The sequence below is a fragment of the Euprymna scolopes genome, chromosome 36 (assembly GCF_053919585.1).
Source record: "Euprymna scolopes isolate OS-2025 chromosome 36, ASM5391958v1, whole genome shotgun sequence".
Lineage (NCBI taxonomy): Eukaryota > Metazoa > Mollusca > Cephalopoda > Sepiida > Sepiolidae > Euprymna > Euprymna scolopes.
This window is the reverse complement of record NC_136517.1, coordinates 85,249,043-85,275,049: the sequence shown is the minus strand read 5'-3', so window position 1 is coordinate 85,275,049 and position 26,007 is coordinate 85,249,043. Positions and strand designations below refer to the sequence as shown.

Sequence of the window (26,007 nt, the reverse complement as noted above, 5' to 3'; positions counted from 1 at the left end):
AAATTGAAACAAAAAATTTTTTTTTTTTTTTAATCGACGGTTGATTTAAAGATCGATCACTATTAAATGCATGAATATTACTTACGTAAATCAAAGTTTTTAAATCGTAACTGCTTAAATTTCCCCCCCTCCTCGCTGACATACTCCTATTCCAAATTTGTAGCAGTGGGTCAAATTCAGTGGATTTTTCTTTCAAACTGATATAAATTATTGCACAGTATAAATGAATTTTTTTGAAAATCCAGATGGTTGAGAGATAGAGATATAGAGAGAGGTAGACGTTTTAGAAATATGCAATGACTGTCGCCGAAACTGAATGGGTTAGAGGTTATCTCAGCACTATTAGATTTCGTGTTTGCGCATACCTAATGGCAGACGTTTCTCTTTTCTTTTTTTTTTTTTTTTTTTTGATTAAAAAAACTTTTGAATGTTTATTTTGGTAAGATTTTGCATTAAAACCGGGTTAAAAGATGTTTTATATTTTTTGTACTTTGTATTATTTATTTGTTTTAAAATATAATTAGAGTTATTTTTTTTTTTTAATCCGCAGTTAAATTGAGACAAAAAATTTTTTTTTTTTTTTTTTTTTTTTTAAAAGGGCAGTTAATTTAACTAAGGGTTTATTTAAAGATTGGATTACTATTAAATGTACAAATATTGCGTAAATCACAAAAAGTTTTTTTTTTTTTTTTTTTTTTTTTTTAAATCATAACTGTTTAAACCTTTTTTCCTCGCTCACACACCTCTATTCTGAATTTGTAGCAGTGAGTCGACATCAGTGGATAAATTAAAACAAAAAATCGTTTAGCTAGTCAACCGCAACTTTATTTTCCTTTTTTTTTTTTTTAATGGTTCAAGCAATGCTGGGTAACCCTACTAGTCTATAATATAAAAGTGAAAATGTGCGTGTGTGCATTTTTTGTGTATCCAGCAAAGGCTTTTTTCAGGGGAGGGGGGGGGGCGCTCGGAGTGGTTACTGTTTCTTAGAACCTTTTGGTACGTAGATTATAATATCTACGATTTACGAAACGAGCTCGCGTATATCTTTAATTTGGGCGACTTTTACACGCTATTTTTGCGATATTTCATGGTTTACGCGCGTTTGGCTTTCCAGTATAAAAGCAAAACTAAATTCATAGCATAACGCAGATCCCTGGCACTCGTGACAGGACATCCAGAAAAGCAATGAGGTTTGATCAATGCGAGGGGAAACCCTCTTATATCAGACAATTGCTATTCATTTTGACACTCCCCTATTAATGGGGAGGTTTTCCCCAACATTTTGGGGGGAAATACAAACACTGGCTTGCAGTCAAAGTTAAGTTTCTCGTATGGCATGATGTTTGACCTCATTAAATTCACACACCTGTCGTCACTTAACTTTTTAATCATTAAATTAAAACGCTTTTCATTCCTAGCCGAGCAGTTAAGATGCCAGTTTTTTTTCCCTTTCTTTTCTACCTTTGCGTCAAGGATTCGGGTTCGAGCCTACCTACCTACCAAAACTTTTTTCTTTTACACCGACAAACACATAGGCAACGCCAGGCACCCCAGCTAGTTATATATAAAGGGTAGTTATCAATATGTATGCTTGTACGTCCAACTAAAACTCAAAAACGATTAAAACAAACACTCACAAAATTGGCATTTTCCTTATCAATTTGCCCCGGATAAATAATATCTAAAATTAAAGAAACGCTATTCATTCTTTGATCCTAAACAGGCGCAGATTTCATCGGGGTGGGGAATCAGATTATGTATTAACTGAAGGGAAGTAACTGATTTGTTACTCATAAAGTTAATTCCTTTATGCCGACTCATTCCTTGAGGAATCTGTAAAAAGTGTATGTATATATATGTCCAGAGAGAAAGGAATAGACTAGACAAAATAAACACCTACAAAGTTGGTATTTTCTTTATCGACGTTGGCCTGGATGGATAATCTAAAAAATTTGGAAAAAAATCATTCATTCTTTGATCCTAAACTGGCATGGGGAGGAGGGGGGGGGGGGTTCTAAGCATTTTTCATGTACTAGCTAAAAGTAAGTACCGGATTTGTTTTCAAGGAGTTAATTCCCTAATGCCAACTCATTACCCTGAGAGCTGTGTGTGTGTGTGTGTGTGTGTGTGTGTGTGTGTGTGTGTGTCAGAGAGAAATGGGTTAGGCAGAAGATAAAGAGGGGTTGGAGAGAAAGAGAAAGAAACTGGTGGGGGAGGGGAGATGGACAGATATAGAGAGAGGTAGACGTTTTAGAAATATGTTACACTTATACCCAGGCAATAGCCAGTTTCTTTCTTTTTTTTTTTTTTTTTTTCAATACAAGGCATAGTGAGGGTTGAAGATCTGTGTTGCATGGAAGCAAATAATATTAGAACAATACAATGAATGTGTAGTGCAGGTTTAAACACAGACTCAGACCTGATGAGCTCAAAGGAAGATGAAATCTGGACAGTACAGGGTGATGCGTTTAGAACAGGAAGCTTTGACGGTATAGACAAATTGAAGATGTGTTGCACGGAGGCAAATAATATTGACGGTATAGACAAATTCAGGTAGCAGATGTAGAATATTTTACCTAGCAGAATCAGCTCATGGGGGAAGGCCAAAGAAAACATGAGAGAGAGAAGGATAGAGGCCTGGTCAGAGATAGGTTAGTTTGGAAGTGAATTCTTAAAAGCTGTCCAACACATGCCAGCATGTAAAACTGAAGTTAAACCGAACATGACAATGTTGATATGAAACTTAATTCTGTTTCACCAGTTATGGCAAATATCAGTGTTCGTAAAGGAAAATAAGTGTTTCTAATTGATTTTAATATTTAACCTTAGACATTTTTGATTAGTTCATACGGAGAACAGGAACAAGACACTGGCCACCACAAAGTAATAATTAGTATCTTGGTTGTCTCACTATGCTTTCGTGATGCAAGCTCCGACCTTATTGGACTCGTGAATTGGTATAGAATGGAACCCACAGTGACACTTTGATGTAGGGACTACTATCTAGGACATAATTTGCAGGGGTACTATGTAGGGAGTTGAGCAGCAAGATATGTTTACATTACACTTAAACTTTTGCATGTCAGGAAGCAGGAACCCGGAAGGGAATTCTAAAGTCTAGCAATCTTAGGAAAGAAACTATTAGAGTAGAAGGACTTTTAACATCTAAGGATTTCTACTGTGTAGGGGTGGGATTTTGCTACTGATTTGCTTCTTTCCCAGAACTTCCCGCTTGTCGGGGGTATTTACATCAAGGAGGGACAAGGGCTTGTAGTTTGGAGCACCTACCATTAAAATACTTGTAAAACCAGCAGAGGGATGCAAACAAAAATCTGTGGTCTCCCCCACCTTTTCCAAACTTTCACAAAGAAAAAAAAAAGAAAACACTCGACTAGCTACAACCACTATAGGCGATTTCCCCCACTATCTGTGCATAAATCTAAATGCAGATTTTATGAACAAAGCTTCTTTCCCAGAACTGCCCGCTTGTGGAACACTTTTGCTGGCCTACTTCCTGGTTAAATACAACATAGCCCTCAAATCCAATGTCATTAAGTTCTTGTTGATCCAGCCCCAATAAATAATCAAATTCTACCCAATTTACACCATTAACGATTACAACAGGGTGGAACGATAAAATTATTGCCATAAAAAAGACATGATTCCATTTCCATTTGATGAAAACTGGTTTTCTTTTTTGTTGCAGACCATCTAGTTGGTCAGTTGTGTACAAATCCCAAGAACCATAGGAGACTTCTGCTATGTCTGAAAGTGACACAATGTTCAACAAGCGAAATCAGAGATGCACCGCTGTACAACTCATGCTTGTTAATGAGTGAGATTGGAGATGTGTCGCTGTACAACTCATGCTCTCTACAGATCCAAGCTATGACTACATGACCATTGCCAGCACACTCAAAATGCAAATCTGGACGGTTCAATGCTTGAGAGCACATCTCAATGAAGTTTATGGCCACGGTTATGGTCTTTGGCATGGTTTCAAGTGAGGGTCACATCGTACCACCTCACATCTTTGAAGTCTGCTTTAAAGTTAGCAACAAAATGTACCTGGATGTGCTGAAGAGTGTGGTGATCTGGTGCAATCAGGTGGCCGCTGGCAGACCAGGGGTATGGAAGCAGGACTCTGTATTGGCTCACAAGTCAAAAGAGACCCAGGCTTGGCTTCAGAAAGAGTGCTACAACTTTGTATCCTCCTCTTACGGCCCCCTCTCCTTTCCCAACCTGAACCTGCCGAACTAATTTGCTTGATCATATGTAGAAAACATCACCAACATAACCTCCAACAACACTAAAGCCAGCCTGATCATTGCCATCTGCCAAGTATTCGCCGAGCTCCCGCTGGCACTTGTGGAAAAAGCATTCTGCCAGTTCTAAACCCATATTGTGGCAGTGATTGAGGCTGAAGGTGGCTACATTGAATAGATGTCAGCTCTACTTCATAATCAAGTTACCTGAATTGATTTTTTAAATAAAATTTCAAAATACAGCTGTAATGTTGTTTTCTTTAGGGTGACACTTTTTAGCCGCAAAATTTGAAACCAAGACCCCCCTCCCAAAAAAAAAAGTTTGTGTCCATGATGGAAACCACTTTTGTTTGGCTAAGTAATGATAACAAATGCATAAATAAATCTTACAATCAGTGAACACAAATGAAAATTATATGGGCAAGCAGAAAAGTAAATTTTATTGCATTTGGTTAGTTATGTTTTTTCTTAAAACTAGTTAATCACTGCACAATCACCTAATGTTTCCTTATTAATATTATTATTATTATATTATTTTGAAAGCATAGTAACATTAAATGATACAGATTTATAAAAGATTAGCAAGGATACCCAGTGTTGATTGGATGTTGAGAAGTGGTGGAGAGAGAAGATAAAAAATAAAATAAAAATAATTATAGTAGGCAGGCAGGCAGGCTCGAACCCGTACAGTGAAGGAGGAAAAGAAGATGAAAAAAAAACGTCCATCTCGTAACCGGAAATTGTGAGCGTTGAAATTAAGGGTAGTCAATTGGAAGGAGACGATAACTTGCAAAAATGTTGACAAAAAAAAAAACAAAAACAAAACAAACCTGCCTTGTAGAAAGCTGCCCAGAAAAGTGAGGGTAAAAGAATTAATGTTTTTGGCCAATTTTTTTTTATATTCGTTGTTCAAGAGACAAAGCTTTAAAATGATACCGATTTTGTCACGTTCTGACGCATCTTTTGGATTGGTTGGTTGGTGGTTTTTGTTTACGGCATATCAACCCTTTTCGGGTTATTTAATGCCGAATCCAAAGATTTTGAAGAAAAAATTTTTAATAGAATATATTTGTTGTTTTCAAGTCGGTTTCTATTTAACCCATAGTTGGGACCCTAACAGGTACTACCACTCCGGGTCAGAGTGGACCTGGGAGTAATGGTAATTAAAGGATGGCTCCACACTCCAAAGCTCGCAAGCTGGGGCCTCACCACTGGATATAGTTTAAGGTCATATCCAGGACCCCCATTGAGGGACTTTTACCCTCTGCAGGGGGACAGTTGGCGTATTCTAATACCCCACCGACAGGGCCGCATCTGTTGGAAGATTTTGCGACACACACACATTTTGCTTTTTACATATTAGATTAGAAGAAGGGATCTACTATTGGAAGATCTCAGGCCCAAGTCAGAACTTTTAAAATTTTGGCACAGTTTAAGCTAGTCTGGTTTGAGCTATCCATGCCACAGTGCTTCATGAAAAAAAAAAAAAAAAAAAAAAAAAAAAAAGTTTGGAAGTGATACTTACGTACTAAGCTCATGAACTCTTTCCGTATTAAATTTAAGTGGGGTTAGTTCATGTCGCAAACAATGTAATGCATCCAAAATTTTTCCATCCTCCAAAAATTCAAGATACTTTTGTTCCAAGATAAGAAATTTCATTTTCTAAAAATAAAATAAAAACAAGGTTTTTAAATTTTAATTTGGAAAAAAAAAAATTAAAAGACGAGTTGATGCATACGTCTTGCTAAAGTTTCTAAAATTTCCCTTTTTTGTTTATTTGGATAAGACAATAACAACACAAATGGTTAAGAAAAGTAAAATACTATATCATTTTTTTATTTTTTTTATTTTCTTCCTTTGAAGATTGTAATGTTGGGTATGAGGCAGCCAAACCAGCTGCCAACATCGTCCTGCTTTTTATTGAAATCAGCCGAGAGCTCTTTAGTATCATCGTTGTTCCCTTAAGTGCAATTGTCTGGCTCTCTTTTGCACTTGGTTCACCAGGAATAATTGTCAGGTAGGGCTTCAGGTTCTTCTTCATAAGCCCTGTGGCACCTATGATAACTGGCATGATTGATATCTCCTTAAGATTCCAGTTTCTTTTCATATCATACATGAGACCTTGATATTTTTTTTGGTGTGTGTGCAATGTAATTGGATATAAAATAAAATGAATTTTAAGTGAAAACACCATTACTTAACTAGATTTTTTTAGCCCATTAAATTATAGCCCTCAAATGAGTGCTTTACGCAGAATTGATTGAATGTTCAAATTTGTGCACATTTTTGTATTAAATACCAATCCCTCTTAATTGTAACTATGCATTGAACGGATACCATAATACTTAGCTGCACTTTATCATAATAAAAGGTCTATACAAAATTTCAGCCAGATTAGCCAAGTAGTTTCTAAAAAAGAAAAAAAGTTGAACAAATAGACTAAGAGAAATATAAAATAAATTAAGTGTTGAAATTAGTAAAAATTCCAAAAATTGAATAGAGTAGAAAAGATAGTAAAACAATTTTTCTTTTTTTTTTTTGTAAAAAAATAATATATATTTGAACTGCCATTTTTTCATTTTAAATACAGAAAATGAAAACAAGGGAGATAAGTCAGTTTGTTGTGAAATTTGCTGAAATTTCAAACTGCATTTATAAGGTTTTTTTTTTTTGGTTTTTTTTATCTTGTAACTTTCACTAATTTCAACACGACAGATTAAGATTTTACTTAAAATACATTTTTTTTTTGTCCAATTATAATGCATAAGTATATATTGCTTTTATAGAATACAGCAAAAAAAATTTTTTAATTTTTTGAGAGGATTAATTATTTGTATTAGAATTCTTCGAACTACTATTCTCATCTTCAGTGTCATTTTCACATTTCGGTCCATGTAACCTACGACCTTTTCCAAAGACCCATAATGCATTGGTTAGAGTACTTGGAAAATCAATCATAAAAAGAGATATACTCTCTTAAAGGTCGAAGGTTTAATCCTCAGTGTGAGTGACCGAAAATTGCAATTGTGAATTACGTACTTTGAGAACTACTTACTATCCAGTCATGGCTGACAGAATGCTATCTCCGTGAAGTAAATAAAGGGTCCTGCTGGAAATTTTGTCCATCCTGAGTTCCACAAGATACACTTTAAGGTCGTAGGTTACATTGACACTCAAAATGAGAATAGTAGTTTGAAGAATCCAAATACAAAAAAAAATTAAGAAAAACACTTTGTTCAAGGGTCTCTAAGGCATGTTAGTATTGTGCCCAAACTCATTGATAGAGTGACATTACACTAGGTCAGAGTAAGCCTGTAAGTAATGATACTCAGGAGCAACTCTACACTCTCAAACTGGACTTCATCACTGAATGCAATTTAAAGTCGTACACGAACACCTGACATATGAAAATAACAACCAAACTAATCCTTGTGTTTTCTTTGATCGTAAGCATCACTTGTAATTTCCCATTCATAATAATAAATAAACAAAAGAAGCACGCTGTTGTATGAACACAAGTGTGCCTACACTGCACAGCATGTCCGTTATTCATATGCATCACAAACATGCAAACAGCTCAACATGCTGCCTAGTGCATGATTATGCAGTTGGTTAGAAATTGTTACCTTGGTGACACCACTGAGGCAAGGGAACAGCTGCTGCTTGTGTAAGTGCAAGAGTTAGATGTGGATGGAACAAATTCCGAAAACTTCTATCATGACTAACTAGCAGAGTGTTACCGCTGTCGACAAAAAAAAAAAAAAAAAAAAAAAAAAAGTGCCAGAAATGTGTACAAAGTGTTATAACAAGAGTGAAGTGAAACCTGGCTAATGACAATTACTTAATCCTGTGTTAGTCCCATGGTGTGTTTTGTCACCCCAATTTTGCTTACGTACTCATAATTCCTAGCTCGCAATTTATTTCTTTTCTTACCCCACCCAGCACTCTCCTGATTCAGTAAGGGTAGAGCATACATGGTATGGCGCAGTTGTATCTCTGTCGTTGAAGAGAAAGCTTAGAGATAGACATCACTTTGTCCTTCTGGGATGTCCAGTCACACTAGCTGACTAAACGTAGGTATGATTTTTTTTATTTATATATTTTGTATTTTTCCAGTGGAATGAAAATTTGTAGATATACGAGGGCGTGCAATAAGTAATGCCCCCGACTCACTTCCCATAGCAGTAGAGCAACGAAACTTGGCACAGATATTAGTCTTTCTCTACATAGGAACCACCCAGAGTTATGCATTTCTCCCATCGTTTGACTCGGCTCTGGAGACCGTTTTTGTAGAACACCAGAGGTTGGTCCTCCAAACACGACGTGACTTCAGAAATCAAGGCTGCATCATCTGGGAAACGCTTTCCTTTCAAAAACAACTTCATGGCTGGGAAGAGGTGAAACTCAGAGGGTGCAAAGTCAGGAGAGTAAGGAGGATAAGGAAGGATTTCATAACCACACGCTCGTGCTTCTGATCTGGTGACATGCGAGTTGTGGACCGGAGCGTTATCTTGCAGGAGGAGGGTACCTTTGCTGATCTTGCCCCGCCTCTTGATTTTGATAGCTTCCCTTAATTTCCTCAAAAGTGAAGCATAATAAGCTCCTGTAATTATGGTACCCTTTGCCAGGAAATCTCATCACTACTCCGTCCTGGTCCCCATGACCTTGCCAGTGGAGGGCTGCACCCTTGCCTTCTTTGGTGGTGGTGAGTCCAAGTGCTTCCACTGCATTGACTGGGCTTTGGATCATAGTGATGGATCCAGGTTTAATCTTGTGTAATCAGTCTTTTGAAAAACTTTGACTCATCTTCTTGGCACATCTCCAAATTCATCCTCGAGCATTCGACGCGTTCTCGCTTCTGGAATGGCGTGAGCAATCTGGGAATCCATTTGGTAGACACCTTATGCATATGGTCATGAATGATAGTTTCCACAGACCCTGTACTAATCTTGACATCTTGGGCTATTTGGCGAATAGTAATGCGCCGATTTTCCAAAATGGCAGCCTCAACTTGACAGACAGATGCCTCATTAATGGCAGAAGGGGGGGGGGACCAGGTTTGGGAGCTGTTTCCATAGTCTTCCGGCCATGTTTTAATTCACAATGATAGCGTTTTACAAGGTCATATGATGGGGCATTATCACCATAAGTTTCTTTTCATTTCATCAAAAGTCTTCTGTGGTGTACGTCCTTTCAAATACAAAAACCGGATTACTGCTCAACATTCAACAGGCTCCATTTCACACCTGACTCAGTTCAAACACTTGTAAAACAGAAACCACAATTACTTCAGAGCTGTAATTTGCCACATAACCCGTAGAGATATAAATGATTGCACATGCAAAATTTCAGCTAGATCAGACAACTTGAAGTGGGTCATGGGGGCATTACTTATTGCACACCCCTTGTAAGCACATTATGTATCATTAGGCTACTTTCTAATATTTAATATGGAATTAATGTTTTGGTATTTTCTTTATAAATTTTGATGGATTATTTTACTTACAATTTATTCATTCATGTAACTATGAGTTTAGCTAATGTAATATCTTAATTTTTCCTTGGTTTTATAATTTGTTTTATTGAATTATTTTATATTAATATCAACAAGCTACAAGTGATTCAAACTGTTTGACAAGAACTGTAGATATATGATATGAACCAGCAGGATAACTATTTTATAAAATAACACTAACCATTTTTGCGTAGGGGTCTATAAACATCCAGGTGATTAATGCAGGTTTAAATTAAGGGTTCGCCATCTTTAAACACAACGTAATTTAAACATAATTGTTTATTATTTATTGAATCAGTGTTTTTGTAATTTTTGGAATTTATACTAATTTTGCTGTGGCACAAAAGTATGCAATAATGTTTTCACCTGAAATGCGATGGTTTAAAAGATCGCTAACAGGGTTCACACTTGTTTTGGTATTCACTCTGGAGCACTTCGGTCAGTTCTATCCAAAGAATTTACCACATCGGAAACAAAAGCTGACCACATGCGACGGTCCATCACAGTAGTAGATAATGTCATGAGAGGACAGATTCTTCTTTAAAATAAGAAATTACAATTTCTTACCAAGAATATAAAATAAATATTATAATATATAATAATAAATATTATAATATATAATAAATATTATAATATATAATAAATATTATAATATATAATAAATATTATAATATATAATAAATATAATAATATATAATAATAAATATAATAATATATAATAATAAATATAATAATATATAATAATAAATATAATAATATATAATAATGAATATAATATATAATAATAAATAGTGGTGGGACGATTAATCGGAATCGTTAATCGTAAGAATCGTGTATTTTGGGAGGTATCGGAATCGGAATCGCATCGTTAAAAAATACCTTTATTTTCCGATTCCTTCATTACGATTCTTTTAGTCTGATGTTGAAAAAAAGAAAAAAAATCCCTGCTATTTCTAACCGCAAGAGAGAAATGTAGCATGTTATAAAAAGAAACCAAAGAAATTCATTATTAACAGGCAATGCTTAGTGACCCCTCCCTTACAAGGTTCATTCATTCAGATCTATTGTAATCAAAACTACAAAAGAGTTAACTTGAAAAGAAGTATGCAGGGATCTACATTGTGAGTAAAAATAAAAAACCGCTTATCTTTTTGGCGATTGTTTTTTTTTACTGACAAATCTTCTAATACTGAATGAAAATGCTTTTTCAACTTATATTTTCTTAAAATAAAACGAGCAAAGTCAAATTATTTAAACAGTAAAAGGTTTAATAGAACAATATACTTTTTTTTTCTTTTTTTAAAAGAAGGCTTTTGAAAGAAATATCTCTAAAATGAAATTGATCACGTTGTATTATTTCGCAAAATTTGGACAGCAGTCGGCTTCTTTTGAAGTTTCAAAAAAATCGACCCCCATACCTATCTCTTCCAAACCTAAAGTTATTAAATAACCCCTTCGTTAATTTAAAGGTAATTAATTCAATTCAGTCAAGTTGTTTTTTTTTTTTAATTTCATTGAAATAAAATCCATTATTTTTTTCTCCAGAAAGATAAAACCCTGAATTTGATTATATTAAAAGCAGAATAATATAATCTTTTTTCTAGAATTTTAAATTGAAAATTAAAAAAAAGTGTTTGGCGCAGTTTTTTGCCGAACGAAAAAGAAATTAATATATATTCTTTAAAAGGTTTTGTAATCAATTAATTTTTATGTCTAAATAATATTTATGATTAATTAAATAATTTCATTTTAAAAATATTTATAAATAGAATTTTACTTAAGACTTATAGTTTAGCAATATTGAACCGCATCAACCATGTGTGAATTGAACACAGTCAACCAAAAAAAAAAATTCAAAAGAAAATGCATATTTGCATTTCATTATGTAAACTTTTATACATTGGTTTCAAAAATTAAATTCTATAAGTTTTTTTTTGTTAACTACTGAACAACGTGGAAAGGTGTGGGGGGAGGAAAAAAGGAAATTAAATGATGATAATAAATTATGATAACCGTCTTTGAAAGGCACTAAACTCCTAAAATTTATTTCTTAAAAATTTTAAACAGCATTCCCCGGCGATTTTAAAGCACTCTCTCTATAAAAAAAAAAAAAAAAAAAAAAAAAAAAAAAAAAAAAGATTTGATTTTTAAGTTTGGGAAAGATATATTTATTATAACCGAATTCCTGTATGAAGACTGGATCTACTTTATTGGACGTTAATTTGAGAGATAAGTAATTTTTCAATGTTTAATATGTTTTTAAAGTTTCAATTATCAATTAAATTTTTTTATTGCGTTTTTTTTTTTTTCAATTTATTTAAAAAAAAAAAAAAAAAAAAAAAAAAAAAAAAAAACAGGGTTTAAAATGTATTTTTCAAGGTAACAAGCTTCGAAATAAGTCTAATAAAAAAAAAAAAATCACTCAATTTTTAATTTCGACAACCCTGAGAATTTAATTATTAAAAAAATATTGAAATGTGACATTTTTTTTATTTAACATTTCTATTAGTTCAATTAATTTTCTTTCAATAATTCATTTCACTCAACAAACTTTACCATTTTTTTTTCATTTTTTTTTTTTTTATCTTTTTCTGTAATTTTGGTAATTATGTTTGCTCAATTTTATCTAGTATTTCATTTGTTTTTTATAGTGGTATCATTTTTATATGTGTTCCTTTGATATACCCTATTTCAAAATTAGTTTGGCTAAACTTATTCTTCACGTTAGAAACAACGTGTAAAAGCAATGAAAAAGTTAGAAAAAACAATAGGCGTTAACTACTCTTTGTGAATTATGGAGGTCTGAAGAACTGCCGTCACAAATACAACTATCAATAGCCAAACAAAAAATCGTTTTTGAAATTCCTTTAATTGTAACTTTTCGCTATACCTTCGATTAATGGTATTTCTCAAATATGGTCGTTAACTTTGGAAGGGTTACTTTGTATCTACAGCGCCATGTCACGTGGTATATTGTTTTTTTCATTACGCACGTTCATTCAGAAATTATTAAATTAAATATTTATCTTTTTTATATTTAATTAGTATATATTTTCTTTCTCTTCCGCTATATTTTTTTTTTATTTAATTCATTAAATCTGTTAATTATGAGGGCCAAAATAATGAATCGTGTTAATTTATTCTCTAATTTTCTTGTTTTTGTTCTGTTATATAAATTCTATTTTATTTGTTTTTGCTCTGAAGGATAAATTCCATTTTCTTTGGGTTTTTTTTTTTTCTGTATTCCAATTAAGTAAAATAAATTTCCTCTAAAATAAATTTTGCTAATTTTTCCGTTTAGTTTACTATATAATAATTTTATTTAAACCAAAACACGACGGTGTAGACATAAAATATCTCTTCCAAAGTTAGGGACCATATTTGGGAACTACCGACCATAAGTATAAAACTACCTGGTATATTTCAAAACAATAATTCCCTAGGAATCGGAATCGTACTTGGTATCGGAATCGTTAATCAATATTTTCCTGGAATCGGAATCGTATAAAAATTAGGAATCGTCCCAACACTAATAATAAACATAATAATATATAATAATAAATATAATAATATATAATAATAAATATAATAATATAATAAATATAATAATATAATAAATATAATAATAAATATAATAAATATAATAATATATAATAATAAACACTATATAAGAATATAGAACTTTTACTTTTAAAACTCATTACATTAGAAAATTAAAATTCTTTTTAAGTGTTTTAGGAGAGTTCTAAAAATAGAACAGAACAGTGTTCTTTTTCCGAGGCTTCCAAAAAGTTCCAACTCGTGTTCCATTTTAGAAATTCTAGAAGTTCCATCCACAACAACTAACTTCAGTTATTAAATCAGTTCTGAGAAGGAACGCTATTTTGAGGTGACCTTTTAAATATTTATAACTGACCTATTTTTCTTGAGATAAAATCCAGTTGTAAGGAATTCCTGAAACAAGCCAATTGCAAACACCATCACAAAGAACTGGACTCTTGGTAAATATTGATTTTCTGATCTTATATTCTGACCAAAGTAATACATTATTTCTCAAACTTGGTTATTATTTACACTGCATAAAAGCTAGATTAACCTAAAACTGGATTTATCTCTCTCTCACTTTTTCTTGTAAATATTTGTTTTCACTTCATCTGTTCAATAAATTTTTATTTTCCTCTTTGACTCCTTTTAGTTTTTTTCTTTTTCAATATATGTTGTGTCTTCCCCCAGACATTTTCTTACATATAACAGCCGATCACAATTGCAGCAGTGAACCTCAGAGTCAAGTGCTCAGTATCAGCTTAACATAATCAGTTGCCCTTGATGGGGGACCTCTTTAAAGAGGTTGATAATTTTAAATACCTTGCCACTATCATCACCGCAACAAGTCAAAGAGAGGAAAGATGTCAACAATCACATCAGTTCTGCTTGTCTTGCTTTCTGCCCAGCTGACTACAACTTGGTTGTCTTCAAGTCCAACATAAACAAATTTTTTATGAGCCGCCCGCTTTTTTTCCACTACTAACGATTACTACAATATTATCCCATTGACTACTGTACACTATAACCCTTATCCTCGAGTGGCCTCCGGGCCTTGATAAGTGGTGACTCCTATGTAAAAAAAAAAAAAAAAAAAGGAGGGGGAAAAAGGCATCCTTTACATCACCCTAAGCCAGGTTTTCTGCTAACCTTCCTGTCATTTTTTTTTTTTTTTAACCCGAGGGGCCAGTTCAATGACTACGAATAAAATCATCTCGGCAATGACGAAGAGCACGACTGAACCGGTGAAGATGTCTCGAGGAAAGAACTTGCTCTAGGAAAGATATGTTGTAGAGAATGAACAGCTGCATTTGAGATGAACTGTTGCCAGCAAACACGAAAGATGCGACAGTGACATAAAGTGATCGAACACCTCACGCTTTCGTAGATCGTTTGCACTCATCAACCAGGTTTCGCAGTCATACAATAAAATAGTGCAGACGAGAGCTAGATAGATGCAGATTTTAGTACTAATTGTGTTCGTTACAACTCTACTTTCAACCGAGTCGTTTGTTTCGTTCACCACACTCTTTTCTTCTACCTCTTCTTTTACACACGTCCGTTCGTTTTAGTGACTAAAAATCGTCTGTCCTCCCGCTTTCCTTTCCTCGTTATTTATGGAACCAGTGTACGAGATTCTCCGAGACTTTTTTTCCACATAAAAGCATGCGGGTGCCATCTTGATTCTCAATTTGTGCTCTGCAGGCACAAACGCGCAGCCGCTTTAACGGTAAGCCACTTCTTTCTCCACACCAATTCTGAATTCAAGCCTGGACAAAAGTCAAAAGTCAAAGATGGCAGAAAGCAAGACAGGCAGAACTGATGTGATTGTTGACATCCTTTCTCTCCTTGACTTGTTGCGATGATGATAGAGCCAAGGTATTTAAAATTATCAACCTCTTTAAAGAGGTCCCCATCAAGGGCAACTGATTATTTTTCGTATGGGAGGAAACCAGCAATTAAGAGTTTCATCTTTTGCATGTTGATCTTCAGGCTGATGCGTAAAACAGCATCCCGTTTATCGCAAATTTGATGTCAGCAAAACTTTCATATTTTCGATTTAATTTTATTTCAGTCAAAGAAATCAAGGCCCTTCTCCATTTCTAGGGCTTACACAGATATCCCATTAAAGTTCTTTTTTTACATCCCAAACACAGTTAGTAAAGAAGTTTAGAAAAAAAAATTTTCCTCTCACCAATTGACCCTTTAAATGATTTAGTAAAGCCACTCGAGGATAAGGGTTAACGGATATTAGTGGTGGAAATTTTGTAAATTGAATTACCGAGGGGGACAGTTCATCAAGAACTCGTTTACGTTAGACTTGAAGATAATCAAATTGTAGTCAGCTGGAAAGCAGGCAAACGGAAGAGAGTTTCACAGGCGTGCAATTCTAAGAAGCTTTGTTTATGGAATTTACGTTTAGGTTTGTGCAGTCAGCACCAACCCTATTCAGGGTTTAACCAGATACCTCCAAAGGAGGAAGTTTCATGGGAGTATGAAATTCATAAATGGTCCCCAGTCGCATGTATATCCCCGTTGGGAGAGATGAAAACGTTAGGTTTTTGCAACTTTTTGCAGGGAGGTGTCGACGTCCTCCTACATACAGCACCTGGACTTCCCAAATTGGTCACCCATTTTAGTAATGAGCAGGCTCAACATTGCTTAACTTCGGTGATCTGACGGGAACCGGTGTGTCAACGTGATTATGCCGTACGTTTAGGTTTAGGCAGATAAAGAATGGGGGAAATTATAGATAGTGGTTTTTGCTAGATGAGTGTTTTTCGTGAATGTTAGCGAAGGGGACCATAGACTGAAGCTCAGATGAGCACTTGCCATGAAACTAACGATAAACCAGAGACAGGCTCGCAATGTCTCTTCTGTGAGAAAGAGGTTGCAGAGAAGAGAAAAGAGCATCCCCACTAAGCTAGTCTTTGTCAAGGCAGAATAAGCTGCTTCTAGTAGCTCCTGCCCAGATGTGGCAACAGTACTTCATTGGCTGTAACTGGCTTTTATATAGGTAGAGAATTGCACAAGGAGCGAGATATCTACTGGAGTGGTAAAAGGATCCTACCGTTTTTCCAGCAGTCTTGGCAACGGATTTAATGTATCTGTTCCATTATTACTTGAGGTAACATTGCTTGGAGAAAGTGTACCATTCCTCATAAAAGCCAGTGTGGGTTAGTAATACCAAGGACATCTTATTTGTGTTGTGAATGCTGTTATTTCGAATATTTAGTCAAGCTTTACTTGTAGGGAAAAGTTGTCTTCATGCCAGGTTGTCCTGACAAACCCCTGTACAGAGACCTTAGACCTCGAGGATAGTGTCTAGTGAGCATTAAAATTCTCTCATTTTTTTTTTGTTTTTCATAGGAATGGGGCATTCTACAGGATGGCAGACAATCACCCACAATTTCAGTCACTAACAGCAAGATCTTTTTAAGATTCTAATTGTTCCTTTGCGTGTAACTGTTTGTATTTCTCTTGCACTTGGTTCAGATATATTCAACAAGTAAGTTTTTTAATTTTTTTCTCGAGTTTGGTTGCTCCTATGATTACTGGAATGACTGTCTATACATGTGGCTTTTCAAGTGTGACTTTCTGAAAACAAAACTCCACAAAAAACCCTTTTGTATGTTCCTGTCAGTACATTTTGTTACTCTATTCAAGTGTTCTGTTTTTCTTGTGACCCCCCTCCCCCATGAGACAGCGCCCTTCCAATTAATTACTTACACCACTTACAAGTCTTCCTCCTCTTAGTCAAGGCATTACCGTGTTGCCTGCTCCCAGTGACGACGTTCCTGTACTGCCTATATTCTGTGACGTCATCCCTGTCTTGCTTGTTTTTTCAATGACATCACCAAAAATACTATCCCAGGTTTTCTATATTATTAACTTTTTGATAAATAAAGAAAAAGATCCTGCTTGTTCTAAACCGTTCATCTGTTCTTGTCATCTCTTTGTCATTGCCTTGTGTTTCCTTTCATAGTTTATCTCCAGTGTTCATGCATGTTGCAAAAAAATAAATAAATAAATAAAATAAAAATAAAAAAAACTGTTTGAAAACGAAGGCTTAAACACTTGAAAAGGAAAAAAAAAAAAGGTCTCGGTGTTTGTGCGTGGTTCCACAAATGAGACTTCTCGGAAAATCTAAATCCGCTAATGCCACAAGCCCCCCCCCCCTCCAGTGTTCGCCAGCATGTTTGTAAATATGAATTGCTTGAAAATATCAACGAGCAAATGTTACAATAAAAAGATTTCTGTCTGCAATCTTAAGTCGGAACTATCAGAAAATGCTGCGTCACATATTACACACAATTCTTTCAATTTTCTTTGTTCTAGCTGGGGATGGGGAATCCTACCAGATGCAAGACATTTCAACCAAGAGATCTTTTAAAGATTCTGTCTCTTTAAATGCAATTGTTTGAATATCTTGCACTTTGTTTACAAGGTATATTTTACCTAGTGATGATGTTCGTCCATCCCTTGCAAAAATGACTGGTCATGCAACTGCTCTGTGAGCTCGAAGATGGCTTGAAGATTTCATCAAGTATAGCAATACAGTCTACATAGTTGAGGTCTGACAGTTGGAAATCATAACCCATAATGACACAGGGAATGTTTGCCAATGACCTGGAAGTAATCCAATCGATGGCATAGTTGAACAAAATTGGTGACAAAACACATAAACCCCAGATTGAATGTCGAAAAATTGTAATTCCTAACCATAAGCATGAACCTTTGTGCTAGTAGAGAAGTAGGAGGATTAATGAGTTTGGGTGGGATATTGTTTGCGTGCCAAATTTGCTATCCCAACCCGGACGAAATTCATACCGATTCAAATTTGAAGCAATCGGTAACTATTTTAAATGATTTGGGGGGCAATTTTATCCCTATACTGCCCCCTAGGGTGGGGAGGACAACCAGAGTTAACCTGGAAAATCTGTTCTAGCAAAAATTTACTTTCACCATGACAGGCCTGGTTATTGAGAAAAATGCAAACAAACAGACTAACAGGAGTGAAGTACTCGGTCCAATCCCTCTATAAAGGGACCAATGTTTACATTGATCTTTTAAACTAACATTTCAGGTGAAAACATTACATACTTATGTGTGATGTCAGAATTCTATAAATTATGAAAAATGATAAAGTAGAAAAATTATAAAAAAGAAAAATAGAATTTATCGAATTATCGTGTTTTATCGTATGTTTTAATGTGGACCAATTCAGTATGACAAAGGAAGATAACCCTTGACTTAAAGAGTCCGCCATTTTTAAACCAACACATTTCAGATTATAATTGTGGCTGATTTTTTGTTAATACATCTAACACATTTTCTACAGGTTAATTTTTCGTAATTTTTGGAAACTTATATAGATTTCGACATGACACGTAAGTACATAATGTTTTCACCTGAAATGTGTTGGTTTAAATAATCACTAATGTAAACAAGAAAAATAAAAATTAATACATGTTACTTACTAAAACTGTCTGACAACTGTCTTCAATTAACAACTTCAGTTCATTCAGGTCATGGTCAGCCTAAAATTTTCAAAGAAAAATAGAAAACAAATTTCTTTAATATCACACATAAATGCTGAGAACCCCCCCCCCAAAAAAAAAGAAAAAAATTACATACAATTAGTGTTCAAGTGACAATTACCATTTCATATTTTTTGAACATCAAATAAAGTAATTATCAATTTAAATTCTAAATCATCTTTTATTGTCGTCATCTGTGGAAAAGATTTGTTTAAAATAGCATCCACCCAATGTTACAATTTTGAAAGATAATTATTAATTTATATATAAAAAAAATGTATAAATATTTTCTATTTTTTTGTTTTAAGTCTTTAATTTAGAAATAACTGGATTTGCCGATTCGTAAAGTTTGTTACTCGAAATACTTTAAACACTAAAAATGTTTTTATCATTGGAATCCTTTGAGATAAGTAATTTGTATATTTATTTGCGGACTTATCCTCATTTTCATAGTCGTTTCACAAGGTTTTCGCCAACTACAGAAAACTACAACTTTATTTTAAAACTTTCAATGAAAAAAAGAATTTAGGTAACTTGATTATGTAATAGAGTTGAAATCTATTCAATGTCACCACATTCAGCCTCAATCACCATTTCAATACGGGTCCAGAACTGGAAACATCTTTTCCACAAGTTCCGGCGGGAGCTGGCGAATACTTAGTGGATGGCGGCGATCATGGTGTTGTGTGAGGTCATGTAGGTTGGTTGGTTGTTTTTGGTTTACAGCATATCAACCCTTTTCAGGTTATTTAATGCCAAATCCAGTGATTTTGAAGAAAAACTTTTTAATAGAGTATATTTGTTTTTTCCAAGTCGGTTTCTATTCAACCCATAGTTGAGACCCTAACAGTATTACCACTCCGGGTCAGAGTGGACCTGGGAGCAATGGCAATTAAAGGGTGGCTCCACATTATCCAAAAGTCAACAAGCTGGGGTCTCACCATCGGATATAGTTTAAGGGGTCATGTAGGTGATGTTCTCGACGTATGACCAAACAAATTATTCCAGTGGGTTCCAGTTGGGGGAGGGGCAGTGAGAAGGGTACAAAGCTGTAACACTCTTTCTGAAACCAAGCCCGAGTCTCTTTGGACTTGTGGGCCAGTGCCGAGTCCTGCTGCCACACCAAGAGTCTGCCAGTGGCCACCTGATTGCACTTGATTGCCATCTACTATTATATAAAAGGAACTTTGTGTGCGTGTGTCAGAGTTTGTTCCCTATGAATTCAAAAACGGCTTGGCTGACTTTTATGAAATTTCACACAAACGAACTTCATGTGTCCGGCAGTGTTCTTAGATAGGTTTTGTATCGGAATGTCTTTGATAAGTCCCGATGATTAAGATAATCCGATGAAAGGGACAAGCGATTTTGACCAAAGTTAACATCTTACACAACATCACAAGTGCATTTGAGAAGTCGTATCACCAAAGGCCAAACATAAAATCAACAGTAAGTTCTTTGATATGACAGAGATGCGTTTGAAACGAAGGTTTCTGTCTAAAGCACAATAGAACCATGATACTTGACTTTCATTTTAAACTTAAATTCAAGCCATTATCACCACACAATCAGTAACTTAAGGACAGGCATATAAAGTCAACAGTAGGTTCTTTCATATGACAGGGGCGCATTCGAAATAAACGTTTCAAGGAGGGGTCGCTTTTTTCACCAATATTTTTGAAAGTCATACTCTCTTTTTGATTGACTAGCCTTAATTTAAACCTTTGCCACTTCTGGTTTGGCGATGGACGCAACGGCAAAGACGTCATGTTTTTTTTTTCCCACACTCTTTTCCTCTTTTGCGGTACGGGTTTGAGCCTGCATGCCTACTACCACTACTAACTTTATAAAATGTAAGAATCGAAAGAAAATTGTCTATAATAATATATACGAAATCTGCATAAATTAAAATATCATTTAAGCGTATTTTACGACTGAGCTACGCCAAGCATCCCTACTAGCTTGGATAAATACTTTTGCAGTTTTAACAAATGAGCTACAATAATATCTTGGCCTTTTGGTCAAGATCAAAGTGTAGTATCTGTTCTTCAGATGCTGCACTTCTATTTCTTGTTCTCTTTCGGTGGAGGAGAAATCCTTCACGACTGAGACAATTTTTATTTTTGTACCTTTTCTCCACGTTAAAAAACGACCCTGGTGTCTAACTCTGTCCCGTGGGGAGGCATAGTAAATAGGTACAATAATATCAGTTTCTTGGCCCTTCGGGACAAGATCAAAGTGTAGTATCTGTTCTTCAGATGCTGCACTTCTATTTCTTGTTCTCTTTCGGTGGAGGAGAAATCCTTCACGACTGAGACAATTTTTATTTTTGTACCTTTTCTCCACGTTAAAAAACGACCCTGGTGTCTAACTCTGTCCCGTGGGGAGGCATAGTAAATAGGTACAATAATATCAGGGCGTCTCCATTTACACTGAACATCTACAGAATGCCAACATCGATATATTACATATGAATGAGTCCCCTGTGGAATTTCCACAGGCCCCGCTAGTTTTTATGATACTAATAGGCAATTTATTATCTTAATCGCTTAAATGTTCATTTTACATGCTAGCATGCATTGGATAAGGATGGAATACTGTTGCCACATCTGGGCAGGAGCTGCTAGAAAGGACTTGTCCTGCCTTGATAGAGTTCAAAATAGACTTGGTAGTCTCATAGGAGATGTCCTTTTCTCTTCCCTGCAACCTCTATCCCACAGAAGAAATGTTACGAGTTTGATGTATCGTTATTTTCATGGAAAGTGTACGATTGAGCTTCAGTCTATGGTCACCCCACTTGCCAAACTTTCACAAGAAACACTCGTCTAGCTGAAAACACTATCAATAATTCCCCCCACTCTTTATCTGTGCCTAAACCTAAACGTAGATTCCATGAACAAAGCTTCTTTCTTAGAACTGCACGCCTGTGGAATTGTCTTCCATTTTTCTGCTTTCCAGCTGACTACAATATGGTTGTCTTCAAGTCTAACGTAAATAAGTTCTATATGAGCCGTTCCAGATAAGTTAACATATTTACCGAATTTTCATTACTAATGATTACTATATTGTCCAATTTCTACTGTACACTCTTTAACCCTTATCCTTGAGTGGCCTATTGACCTTGATAATGTGGTGATGCCTGTGTAAAAAAAATCATTTTCTCCCAGGTTTTTACTGGCCTTCTCTTATGAACCGAACCTACTACCTCAACTGTTCTACATCTACTAACCCAAGAACTCCCAGCCATTCTTTCAATGCGGTCTATACCATCAAAGTCTACTCTTTTACACACGTCTTCCTGTACTGTCCAGATTTCATCTTTCTCCGAGGTCATCAAAACCAAGTCCATTTTTAAAACTCACATTATACATCCATGGTATCATTCTTGTATAATTTCTCTATGATCAAAACACATGTCTAACTTTCACTGGTCAGTTTTCACTTCTATAAATCACACTGCATACATCATGTTTGATAGACTCTTCCTTTGGTCAACAGTGGTAACACTGCTGGTCAGTAATAGCAGAAGTTCCCTGAACTTAATTCATCCACTTCTAATTCTTGCAATCACACCAACAATGGCTCAACACTGTACTAAACCATCCAGATATACAGGGTGGAACAATAAAATTGTTGCTTTAGGAAAGACTAACCTGGGTGCCTGGTATTGCACAGGTGTTTTGAGGTGTGTGTGGAGAAAAAAAAAAAAAAAAAAAAAAAAAAAAAAAAAGTGGTAGTAGGCAGGCAGGCTCGAACCCGTACCACAGAGGAAAAGAACGTGAAAAAAAAAAAATGGGATTTTTTTTTTTTTTTTTTTTTACAAAGGCATCACCACATTATCAAGGCCCAGAGGCCACTCAAGGATAAGGGTTAAAGAGTGTACGGTAGAAGTTGGTCAATATAGTAATCATTAGTAATGAAAATTTGGTAAATTTAATAACTTATATGGAACGGCTCATCAAGAAATTATTTACCTTAGACTTGAACACAACCATATTGTAGTCAGCCGGAAAGCAGGAAAACGGAAGACAATTCCACAGGCGTGCAGTTCTAAGAAAGAAGCTTTGTTCATGGAATCTATGTTTAGGTTTAGGCACAGATAAAGAGTGGGGGAAATTATTGATAGTGTTTACAGCTAGACGAGTGTTTCTTGTGAAAGTTTGGCGAGGGGGGACCATAGATTGAAGCTCAGTTGAACACTTTCCATGATGTCTTTGCCGTTGCGTCCATCGCCAAACCAAAAGTGGCAAATTTTTAAATTAAGGCTAGTCAATCGAAAAGGGATGACTTTCGAAAATATCACCGAAAAAAGCGACCAGTTGAGGGTAAAGGAAATAATGGTTTTAGCCAATTTTTCAATATTTGTCATCCAAAGGGTCGCACTTCAAAACAATATAGATCTCGTGAAAATCATTGGTCGCCTCTGTCGAAAGGTTTAGGCAGACATACAAACGTACATACATACATTTAAACAGACAGGTGAGATTTATATAATAGATGACAGGATTCCATTTCCGTTTGATGAAGACAAGTTTTCTTTTTTTTGTTGCAGACCATCTACTAGTTGGCCAGTTGTGTACAAATTCTAAGGGCGATAGAAGCCTTCTATCATGTCTGAAAGTGACACAATGTTCAACAAGCGAGATGAAAGTTATGACAACAGGACCATTACCAGCACCCTTAAAATGCATCGCTGGATTGCCACGAATAACAGGGACGTGCTCAGAGTGATGAAAGAGTTTCTGGCCATGGTCATGGTCTTTGGTGTGGTTTCAAGTGAGAGCCACATCATGCCACTTTACATCTTCAAAGTTAACACCAAAGTATACCTATGTATAATGGTGATACCCTGGTGTATTAATTTATTTTTATTTCGGACTACTAGTCTCATCTTTATTAGTTGTTGTTTTCCATTTTTTTTTATTGGATTGTTTGTTCACAACGTTTCGGCCAACTAATTCCTCTGGCCTTCGTCAGGTGGTAACCGCGACGGATAGGAACTTCGAATCTCCTAACTGCATTCTCAGCCATCACTGCCATCCGTAGTTGTTGTCGTCTCACCACATTTGTTAGTAGTTGGCCGAAACGTTGTGAACAAACAATCCAATAAAAAAAAATTTAAAAAATGGAAAACAACAACTAATAAAGATGAGACTAGTAGTCCGAAATAAAAATAAATTAATATATATAATGCTCATCTCAAAAATGAATTCCAATTATAGAATAATATATATATACCAATCGGTACGGACCCGACTATGGAAGATCAGATAATAAATATATAAACGTGGATTTATAAGATCAAATAATCCAACCTTGATCGCCCTTCGGGGCCCCGTGGCGCAGTTGATAGAGACGTTGAATCTCTACAGTTCCAGATGAACATTGTCTGAAGATAGCGGTTTCAATCCCACCCAAAGCGTGCCAGAGGTTAATTGGCAAAAATGTGGTGAGACGACAACAACTACGGATGGCAGTGATGGCTGAGAATGCAGTTAGGAGATACGAAGTTCCTATCCGTCGTGGTTACCACCTGACGAAGGCCAGAGGAATTAGTTGGCCGAAACGTTGTGAACAAACAATCCAATAAAAAAAATGGAAAACAACAACTAAGATGAGACTAGTAGTCCGAAATAAAAATAAATTAATATATATAATGCTCATCTCAAAAATGAATTCCAATTATGGAATAATATATATATACCCTGGTGTAATCAGGTGGCCACTGGCAGACCCATGGTGTGGCAGCAGGACTCAGAACCGTCCCACAAGTCCAAAGAGGCCCAGGCTTTGAACATCAACATAGCCTCCCACAACACCAAAGCCAGCATGATCATGTGGAAAAGGAATGCTCCCAGTTACAAACCAGTATCAAGACTGTGATTAAGGCTGAATGTGTCTACATTAAATAGATGTCAGCTCTACTACATAATCAAGTTACCGGAATTGAATTTTTCAATAAAAATTTAAAAATAAAGTTTGTAGCGTTGTTTTCTTTAGGGCGACACTTATCATTCCACCTTATATTTTCTTCACATTAAATTTGTCATTTTTCTCCATTGTATTACACACAAAATGTTTATCTGCTCTGAATCTACCAGTAATTCCATTTTGTGTATCCAATGCTTAAAAAAAAAGAATTCCACCCAACCTCCTTCTATACAAACTGAGCAGGGAAAGACTCCCCTTTTGGGAGCTTTCCAACACTACAACTAAATCCTCACTTTGGTAACATTCACTAAAAATAAAATTTTGAAAATTTACTTTTTTTGTAGATTATGAAAATCTGAAAATTGGTTTCACATGAGCACAGAGGAATTCTGGTTGGTTGGTTGGTTGTTTTTGTTTTACGGCATATCAACCCTTGTCGGGTTATTTAATGTCGAATCCAAAGATTTTGAAGAACAATTTTTTAATAGATTATATTTGTTGTTTTCAAGTCATTTTCTATTTAACCCATAGTTGGGACCCTAACAGGTACTACCACTCCGGGTCAGAGTGAACCTGGGAGCAATGGTAATTAGAGGGTGGCTCCACACTCCCCAAAGCCCACAAGCTGGGGCCTCACCACTGGATATAGTTTAAGGTCATATCCAGGACCCCCATTGAGGGACTTTTACTCTCTGCAGGGGGGCAGACGGTGTATTCTAATGCCCCACCGACAGGGCAGAGAGGAATTCTGGATTATTATTAATTTACTAACATTCAAAAATATTTCAGCTAAATAATTCTACCTTTTCTGTAATCCTATTTCAAATTATTTCATAATGAAATGAGTTTTGGCATTTACCTTTTTTAAGTTAAAGTTTTAAAATTAACATTGCTTAAGTGAGAAATAAAAAAAATTATAGCAAGTTTCCTTGTACACGCAAAACACCAACATGAAATCTTGCACCATGCTAGGAATAATATAGTCGCCATCTTCATAAACAAGTCCAAAAAGAGGTTAAGAGCGATGATTCAAGTTTATTTTTGATTTAACAAATAGATTTCTTTTTTCTTAAGATGGGAAAACATTTTCCCATTTTTTTTTTTTTTCAACCTCGAGGGTTTTTTTTTTTCCTTTCAAAACTTAAAATGATCCTTATCCTTTGAGCTCAATTATGAACTTGAATTATCGCCCTTACTCTCGTTCTCACCTTATTTT

General features: G+C 35.3%; 1 protein-coding gene and 2 pseudogenes across 7 annotated transcripts in view; 1 reads left to right on the top strand and 2 right to left on the bottom strand.

Annotated features, from left to right (window-relative positions):
• The window catches only part of LOC145260656 (WD repeat-containing protein 26-like), a 250,775-nt gene that overhangs the window by 213,028 nt on the left and 11,740 nt on the right, over positions 1-26,007 (bottom strand). For all 7 annotated transcript variants that reach the window (XR_013864346.1, XM_080119000.1, XM_080118999.1 and 4 more), the window contains exons 3-4: positions 18,804-18,863; positions 5,791-5,927 (exon numbers count right to left, since the gene is read on the bottom strand). Coding sequence is in view for 6 of the 7 variants with exons in the window: in XM_080119000.1 (XP_079975126.1) it covers positions 5,791-5,927; positions 18,804-18,863 (197 nt within the window). In the remaining variant the exon portion in view is untranslated. The remainder of the gene's footprint in view (positions 1-5,790; positions 5,928-18,803; positions 18,864-26,007) is intronic.
• Positions 15,920-16,038, bottom strand: LOC145260910 (5S ribosomal RNA; annotated as a pseudogene).
• On the top strand, positions 20,862-20,994 carry LOC145260848 (U2 spliceosomal RNA; annotated as a pseudogene).